Below are 9458 nucleotides of genomic sequence, written 5' to 3' on the forward strand. Positions count from 1 at the left end.
TGGAGTGTCCCTACAAATCTACAACCAATGTCAAAGATAATATTTTTCCTCCCATTTTCCAGCTGGCACTGACAAATGTGAAACTCCACAAAAAGTTATTGTTTTTAAAATTTCCCCAACTCCTTCTTGGAAGTTGAACACTCCTATTTCTCCTTTTTTTTTCCTTTGGAAAAGAAAGCAAAAAAAAAAAGTAAAGAAAAGCCCCCACATTTTTTAAGACATTTCCAAGCCAGTTTTTCAGAAGTTAATAGCTGTGATGGTAGATGACATTTGTCATAGCAGCATCCAAACTCTGAACCTGTTGAAATTCACCCATTTTAACCCTGGACATCTCTGTGAGCATCATCCATCTCACACCTGTCAGCGAAGACATAAACCTAGCAAGAGCGTTGTTGGTTTCTGCTCCATACAAGAGAATGGGGTTAAAGGTAGCAGTACAATATGGGAAACAGCAGGGAGGAAGAAAGAGAAAACCAGCCAGGAGAGAAGCATGTTTTTTTTCAGATTCTTTGGGGACTTTGATAAATCAGAAGGAGAGGATGCCAAAAGGACCGGTGCTTCATTGCTTTCCCAAGCCAGCGGGATGTGTGTTCAGCCCTTCAGCTCCAGAAACGTGGGCTGTCCTCCTGCCACGCTCCTCGTCGTCCCTCGGCAGCCCCTCTGTGTCAGTGGTGGGGTCACCCCCACTGCAGCCCCGTTCTGCTGTCACTGGAGATCCCTGCAGCTGGGATTCACAGCACAGCACTGGTGACAGAGAGCAAAGCCCTTGGTGTCCCCAGCCTTAAGTCTTGCTGATCTTTCACATGTCCCTTCACTGGGGCTGTGTGTCCCCAGTGGGTTTTTAGGTCTGTTGGATGTGGTCCGGCAGAAGTGAAATTGCCTTAATTTAGCAGAGCTAAGGAACGCAAAGAAAATAAAGCAGACTGGAGTTCTCCTTGGAGATACTGGGTGTTGGTGAGGATAGACTTTCCCAGCTATCCTTTGGCGGCCATAAAATATATTTACATGGTGAAAAACAAAACACGATAAATAGTGACATTCAGGGATGCCGTGTTTATTTGTGTCCTGGTGACTCTGATCACTTTAAACCGTGAGAGTTGAGCTGGGCTCTTTCTCACTACTAATGATATTTCAACGCTTGGAATTTGCCTATGAATCTTGTTTATGGCACATGAACTGGAGCTGAGCCTGGCTTACTCTCCCATGTGGATTGGCCTTTAAGGGCCACTGAGAATAACAGATTGCTTCCCCCAAACAAATTTAAACAGTTCCAAACCAAACAAACAGCTTTTGTCTGCATCCTCAGGTCCGTCAAAGGAAGCATGTGTTTGATGTGCACATGGAGTAAGATAGTGCAGTGGAGAAATATAAATAGATGTAAAAGACGAAATAGAAAGAAGAAATAGGAGAGGAAAAATCTTCTGGCTGGCGTAGATTTGGTGTGAGAAAATTTCCTAGCCTATTAAAAAGCACTCCTCCTACTGAGATCAATTCTTAATGGCATCCGAGCTGCCCCATGCTGCCCTAGTGATGCCAGACTTGAGTTAACTTAGCTGATTTGGTCAGGATCCTGTGACTGTATGAGGTGCAGGAGGATTTTCCAGATGTTAGAGCAATTATGTAGCCAAGACATCCCACCAATTTTCTTGGAAAAACCCTTTAGACCCATAAGAACTTGGGATAGGTGACAGCAATGCCCAAGATCCTGCCATGCACATCTTGGTCGTGGCAAAAAAGTGAATTTTGCTGTCTGGAGCATCCCAAGGCAGGGACATTCTGAAGAGATGTCTGATACAGCCCTTTAAAACATTATATTTGCCCAGCAAGCTTGTTGGACTGAAGGAAGGAGCTTGCCTATGATCTCTGCTCCCCTTATTTTTCTTTTTCCTCTGGCCAGTGTTTCTGGCAAATCCTAAACCTTCAGATCACCTTTAGAGAGGTGGGGTTGTGTGAGGAGAAGATGCCTCCAGCATGCAGGGTTTGGTGTAGATGGGACAGCTGGGATGAAGAAAGGTCTGTGGGGTTATGAGAGTCAGGTCTCCCCAGCCTTGCAATGGTACTTTTTGATTTCAGGAATGTTATGCCAGATGAGATAAATCATGAGAGAAAAGTAGACACAGAAAGGAGTCTCCCTATTCCTCGCTGTCTGCCTAGGGAAAAGATGGACTAGGTAGGAATTTGGACTTAGTGGGAACCTCTAGAAAAGAGTTGTTCCCAGTTGTCTGTCCAGACCTCTTGCATGCCCCTTGTCCTCAGAGCACTTGTGCCTGCACGCTCCACATGAAATGATTGCCTGTTCTTTATGGAAAGACAGAGTGAGGTAGCCCTGACTGGAGAGGACATTTTGGCTTTAATTTAATGGCAGCCGTTTGCTAGTTATTCATTTGGTTCTTTTTTATATAATTACATGTGTGTCGATATCTCTCTCTTTTTTTCTAGTTTTGCTCTTTTTTGTTTTTTCGTTTACTTTATTTTGCTTTTTTCTTTTTTCTGTTTTTTTTCCCCCTTTAGGTTTCAGAGAAATTATGTTGAATCCAATAAGCCTCCCTGGACATTCCAAACCTCTTAACCAAGGCATTTATGTTGAGGATGTCAGTGTTTATTTCAGCAAAGGACGTCATGGCTTTTAAAAACTCCTTAAAAGTCCCTGTTCTGATGTCAAGTTTATAGGCTGTGCCCTCAAAATGGTGGGAAGCAGTAAGCGTGGTCTGTATGGATTGAGGTCTCCTCCTAATAGGACTCTACAGCCCTGCCTGTACACACGTTAAAGCCAACTGAAACTGTGGTTTTCTGTCACCAGATAACAGGGTTGTTCTTTTCCTCCAATGGTCGCTGTGTTCGTTAAATATTCCTGCAAGGCACAACAGCAGCAATGAGAGCAAATAAAGAGAATTAAAACCCAGTTGAAAGGAGTCATCCTAATAACACAGTAAATAATTGTACTTTTGCTTTAAAATAAAACACAAAACAAAACAAAAAAAAACCAACCAAGCCAACCAAACTGACATCTTTAGTCATGTCCTCCCTGCTTGGAGTTTTCCTTGTAAGCTTGTGTCTTCGCAACACCCAGTGAATGCTGCCATCACCTCTTACGTGGCACCGCCATGGGAGGTCTCCCAGAGCGAGCCGAGGCGGGGAGCCTGGAAGAAACTAAAGCAGAATGAAGACTTTTGGTAAGAACAAAGGCAGCCCTGCTCCCAGTTCTTGCACAGAAAATAATGTTGGAAGGAATGAGGATGGAAAGAAAAAAAAAAAGTATCTTACTTCTCTGACAGGAAGAGAGTGTGGTTATCTTTGAAGTGCACATGTTCTAGGAGGCTTCTTTTGTTTGTCTGTCTGTGTGTGTTAGAGCGGCTCGTTGGATCTGACTATATCGTTGTCGTACTCTGGTCTCTCCCTGCTGCTTAAATGATGAGCTTTATCTGAGGAGTTGCCTGGACTTCCCGCATGGATGGAGAATCCATAGCGCAGGAGGGTCTGTGTCCTTGCCAGGACTAGAGCAGTAAGCAAAGTGGAAAAGCATATCAGACGCACGCAGGTCCCATTGCTGGGCCTTTTCCAGCCCCCTTTAGCTCTCCCCTGTATTCCCACCCCACTAGAGATTGATTGTAACCCAGTCGCGTACCCAGAACCATCAGCTCAAGGCTGGCTGACTGAAGGAGAGGAAAAAAAAAGTATTCTGTTGCTTCTCTGGCAAAAACAGGAGTATCAATCCTGTTCCAGCCGATATTTGTATTCTCTCCCCAACTCCTATCCCACTTTTGTCTTACTTCATCCAAAGCCTCTCAGATGGAAAAGTAAACCCTCTCATCCTGTCCTCAAGAGAAGCCAGCTGCCCTCGTGGAAACTTGCAGGGCTTTCCTTGGACTCTCTGGATGTCACATGTATGAGAAATACAGATTTGCTCATACATATCTGTGATAACCTATAAGCAAAGCAGATTTTCTCTAGAGGACAAAAAATATTCCAATAGCTTCAGGTGTGGCCAGATCCTTTTGAGAGGAATATTGGACCCGGAGCTTGCTCACCAGCCACTCAGCTTTGCTTGCCTTCTTGGTGGCCCGAGATGACCTTATCACATCAGGGGTGTCTCTAAATCACCAGCCCTCAAGGGTCACTGCCACTGGAAAGAGTCACGGTCCCTCTCCACCAGAACTGGGCAGAAGCCTCAGAATGGATGTTCTGCTTCATCCTGCCTTTACAGGTGATCTGCATGAACCACCCTGGAGATTGCCAGGAGGTTTTATTATCAGCTGTCCCATAGGGATATCCCTGGGAATATTCCATTCTCTTGCTTCTTCTCCTGGTTCGTTGGCATAAAAAGGTAAAGTGCAATAGAAGAGTACTGGAGAGATGGTGGCAGAGTGCTTTAAGTTAACGGACATGCCTTAGGGGGGCACCTGCGTTAGTGCGAGGAGACCTGGCTCAGGTTGGATGGCTTCAGAAACCATGACCAAATCTCCCAACAACGTTTCCTGCCCGCATCGGAGCTGGAAATGCCAGAGGTGCACTGCCAGAGAGGACCCGCGGCCATGTGCCATTGACACCTCAATTCTGCAGATTCACAGAGTGAGGAGGAGCTTCGCCGAGCGTGTGAATCACTGGGTGCTTGTCTGAACTGAATTTCCCCATCTCCTGGGAGTCGCCCACCTGACCTGGGGATGTCTTGTCCGTCTGAACTGTCTCCTCTCCCTAGCACTGTTCAGGGGACTCTGCTCTCAACTGTGTGTATCAGTCGTAGAGATGCATCTGTGGGCCTGGACCAGAAGCCTATATCCAAACACCCTAGCAGAGGAAGGGTTGAATTTTGCAGCTCAGGTCCATCTCTGCTTAGAAGAAATCCTCCGGACCGTACAACGTAATTAAAAGCAGTTCTCCCCACTGTGATCGATGTCTCAATTTGTTTAACACCAATTAAAGTCTCTGGTTCCTCACTGCTGAGAACAAAAGCCAGTCGTGGCTGTTTGCGATTGGTGGCTTTAAGTAGCAAGTCTAAGGATGTTTCTTTTTAAAATTTTATTTTATTTTTAATTATTGTAAATCATTACCTCATTTTCTGTCAATGAGATTCCTCCATCTTTGAGCATTCTTATCTTGCCATAACTATCATCCTGTGCTAATGGGAAATGGGACGGTCCCTTTTCACAGAGACTATAGGGGTGTTCAATGTCTAGTTTCTTAATAAACACTTTATTTTCTAACGAAACAGCTGCACCAGGCCTCTTCTTTGAAGACAAAATAAATAAATGTTCAGAATGACATGTCCTATAGTCTACTTCTTCGTGAGATGGTCCATGTGTGGGGAGTTTGGTTTGTTTCCTTCTCTGGTGGGTGTGGAGGGTGGGATTTACAGTTATGATGGGAACACTGCTCAGGTGGAGCTTTTGTTTCTGTCACTCTCATCAGGCACAACGTTTTCTTGCCTGAGAGCTTAGCTGCTAATGATCGCAGTTGACAACTTGTTGGTTTTTGTAGCATAAAATGGTCATATTCTCAGGGACAAGCTGGTACTGCAGGAGATTGTGTCAGGATTTGCCAAGACAAGTTTCTATCGTTAGTGGAAAAACTTTTATTAGAAGCCTTATCTCACAGGGAGCTTGACAGTAAAAGATTGTTCTGGCTGCAGTGTTTCAGGACGTGCTGTTGCTTCAGGTCTCCTTGCTTGGCTGTGCAAATTGATCACGTGTTGGGTGTTAGATTGTTGTCCCCTCCTCAGCAACAATTAACCTTGTGCTAAGCTGTCAAGGACTTATTTGGTGTAGAGGGAGTGGGGTACAAATGAGTGCTGTACTCAGGTTCCTCATCAGGAGTTCATGTCCGGGTGGTTGGATGCTCCAGGAGGAGAGAGGAACCATTCTGCAGCGTGTGGGACTTGTCATGAGGGTGTGTCTTAGTGGTTGTGTCTTAGAATTATTAACAGGAGATGTCACTGATGTAACTAAAAGCTGCTGTGCCAATCTGCAGGTGACTGTGGACATGAGGCCAGGGGTGTGTTTGAGCACATATTGGTGGATGGTGCTGCAACCCTCATAGAAAACCTGGTGAGAGTTTTGATGAGCAAATTAAAAACATGTTTTCCAGCATCCTTCTGTTCCTGTAACTTCCTGACATGACTTTCAAGCAAATGTCTCAAAATGATGCTGTGGGTGAATTTCTGCATGACCTTCCCTTCTAATGAGTGTGTCTCCAGGAGTGATGGGCTGCTGTGGTTCACAGGATTAGGTGATGCCTGAGACCTTTACCTTCCCAGGAATGTCTGCAGTGCCTGAGACAAATGGTTGTCTCCTGACATAACCTTACACAAGGGATGAGCAGCTGAGCTGCACTGGATTCCATCCCTGTCTCCTTTTCCTTTCTGAGGTGTGGGAAACAAGCATGGGGTTTGGAAGCTCTGTCTTTTCTTCCCCACTACTGCAGGGTCTGTTATCAGGTTTCACAGCCCAGAAACATTGCAAACAGTGCTTGATTAGCCAATTACTCAGGTGGCTGGTATGGTCAGCCTTGGTTCACTTTGCTTTGTGTTTCAGGGCAACTGACTCCTTACATATGAGTTCCTACAATATTTTTGATGCTGTCAGTTCAAAAGCAGCTGGTTTAACTATGGGCTCTGGCAGGCATTGCAGAGGGCTTGGGCACTTGCTTCTTCTTGTTCTTGCTTCTTGGTTGTCTCTGTTGCCTGATGTACCCATGTGAAGGCTCCATGCTCTTCATGACAGCTGGACCATGAATTGATAATGCTGTGCTGCTCACCCTCCCCACTCTGGCTTCAAATGACTCTTGGGCTGATGACGGAGTTGTTGCTGAAGGAGCTTGGGATGCTGCTTTCATAGGGTGCAAGTAGTGGTCCTCTACCAGGAATGATCTGCTCCTCCTGAACATCACAACCCTGCCTCCTCAGGTCTTATTGAGTGTGGAGCCTGTGTGTGAATAAGCAGAGGAACAAAGTTTCGGCTCATTGTACTTGGACTTTAAAAAGATGCAGTCGTGTTTCTTTTAGCTCCTGCTTGGAGGCAGCACGATGGGCACAGTGTGTTTCTGGCATTGTAGCTTGCTCCAGGGTGGAATCAGTGTGTGGGACCTTGGGCTCAGACTTGCTGCAGGGCAGTGTCTGGTGTGTGGGATGTTGTAGGTCATGATCAGGGTATATTGAGTCTCCACAGCTGCTTACCCACATTGCATTGAATACTGACGTTCTTTGCTGCTCTTTTGTTCATTTAGATGTGCTTTTGAGGAGTCACACCTTCTCTCCCAAGAGGCTTGAGCTTGTTTTGAAGGTGGTGGTTTGGTGTTTTTTTTCTACCACCAGGTCTTTGTTCTTTCCCTGTATCTGTGTCCTGCTGTCCAGGGAATTCCTGGGAGCTGTGGGGAGTCAGAGGAAGCTGCTTCTGCTGATTCAGCAAACTGCAGCAGTGCATCACTGCTCTGCTCTGATTTGTACCCAGAACAAGCTGCAGATCCTCAGGGTTAAGCCTGGCATTAGCAGAGGATAAAGAGGCCTAGACACAGTAGTAAAGCTAAAAACCACGGGTTTGGAGGAGCAGCAGCAAGAGAGCACACAAGAAATCAATGCTGAGTGATTTCTTTTTTTTCCTTAACATTTGGAAGCGCTTCTGTTGTTTGTGCAATTAGTCAAGGAGTCATTATTAACCATGTATTTACCAGTGCCTGCAGAGCCCAAGTTGAAAGAAAATTTAACAAACTCTGGGAAAGTGCATAGAGCTGCTCTGAAGGTGTGGGTGTAGTTTGATAGGAGACCTGCCCACTCACAGCTGGAAAAGGTGCTTTACCTGGTGAAGTGACGATGTATCTTCAGCTGCTGTGGTACATTTTGCTTTGCCTGTATCTTTTGTGGTTTCTCCAATGCTGTCACCACTACTTTCCTTATGACAGGCAGGCTCCTTGGTGGTGCCAGCATGTGGTCTGATGCCACAGAGCTAGAATGAATCCCAACCCACACACCAGTAAATAACTGCAGGAGGATTCCTTCGCAAAGAGAAGATGATAGTTTCTCCAGCAGTAAAGCAGAGTGCAACTGCAAGACAACTACATTTGAATTTTGGTATTATTTTGAACTTGTGAGTGTAACTGCTGACTAAAGGAATAAATTTTGGTTGTTCTATACAAAGTGGAGGGATTTGTTCTAAGTGCTGGTTAAATGATTTGCTCTGCTGTTAGTGACTCATTTGTGATCTGTGCCTGATTCCTGCAGAGAAGTTGACTTTCTGTAAGCATGTGTTTATTATTCAGAGTATTTGGCATTTTTCCTCCAAGGTTTTGCTTCAAATATTCCTGTTGTGTGATAGGTGCTAGTTTTGCTCTCAGGTTGGGTGAGTGAATGTTTCAGACTGGCAGTCAGAAATGTAACATGCAGAGATGCCCTTCAATCATCTGTTATTTGGGGTTGTCCCTAACCCCATGTTTCTTTTTCATATGTTGGGATTAGTACCATCCCAACAGGTCTTTCTGCAGACAACAAAAGCTGTCATTGCCTAGGCCTTTGGAACAGTTAAGAGCTTGTTTTCAGAGAAAGCAGCTTTCCTGGCTCCAGTCTGAGTTCTGGGAGCAGCCTGTGTCTGACCTGTGTGTGGGTTTGCATCCACTGATGGCAGAGCAGCCACTGCTGGAGGTCAGGCTCATTCATGAGAGGCAGGGAGAGCCAGACTGGACTTGCATTAGGCTCGGTAAACTGCCAGGATGTCTGAATAAACTGGTTGTGGCCAGGTCATCATTATCTTAAGTGAGTCAGAGATGTGCCCAGGTTGTTTATTAAGATAATTGGGAGAGGGAGGGAGGGAGGGATGGACTAGGCTGGTGAGGTGGTGGAGTACATGGCAACGTCTGTTACAAGAGAGAAGAAGCTCCTGGTCTTGCAAGGTGATGCATTCAAGGCCTGGTCCTGCCAGGATTCAGTCCCTGGTGCCACTCTCAATCATGTACAGTGACATCATGCTCATGCACATTTCAAACATCTCAAACACGTGAGCTCGTCTTGCCAGGCTAAAGAGTCATACCTCTGCTCAGGTTTCCTCGTGAGGCCTTGTTGCCTGGCAATTGTAGAGAGATTCTGGATCAACAGAGCATTTTGGGTTTGCTGTATCAGTGTCAGGCAATATTTGGGGATGATAGGAGCAGTTGTGCACGGTCACTTCTTCCCTGATAGTGCCTGGTCCAGCCCCCTGGAGGCTCCTGAAGGTGGCTGCAGGTTTGCTTTGTGTTTCCTGAGACATGTTTGTTTATTGGGTAGTCCCAGAGGGTTTGGAAGTTTAAGTGTTTAAGCTCCAGTCACATGCTCAGCACTGCTGGAACAACTCCAGAGGTACGAGTCCCCCAAAGACACCACATCTCACCACGCACAGACGTTGCAGGCGACTGAGAAGGGCCTCACTTAAAGACAGGTAAGTGTCATTTTTCTCCTTCTAGGGAGTTCTTGTGTGTAATGTGCTGGATTCAGACCTCCA

The 9458-nt window shown here is 45.8% G+C and overlaps 1 protein-coding gene across 4 annotated transcripts in view; it reads left to right on the top strand.

The window, feature by feature from the left end:
- Positions 1-9458, top strand: part of NTRK3 (neurotrophic receptor tyrosine kinase 3) — a 205778-nt gene that overhangs the window by 136760 nt on the left and 59560 nt on the right. Inside the window, exon 13 of one of the 4 annotated variants that reach the window (XM_017742674.1) lies at positions 2512-5206. The exons of the other annotated variants lie outside the window; for them this stretch is intronic. Coding sequence (XP_017598163.1) covers positions 2512-2630 — 119 coding nt within the window. The 3' untranslated portion in view covers positions 2631-5206. Of the gene's footprint in view, positions 1-2511; positions 5207-9458 lie in introns of those variants that run through there. 4 annotated transcript variants of the gene reach the window in all.

Source organism: Corvus brachyrhynchos, unplaced genomic scaffold (assembly GCF_000691975.1).
Source record: "Corvus brachyrhynchos isolate BGI_N302 unplaced genomic scaffold, ASM69197v1 scaffold97, whole genome shotgun sequence".
In the NCBI taxonomy this organism is placed as follows: domain Eukaryota; kingdom Metazoa; phylum Chordata; class Aves; order Passeriformes; family Corvidae; genus Corvus; species Corvus brachyrhynchos.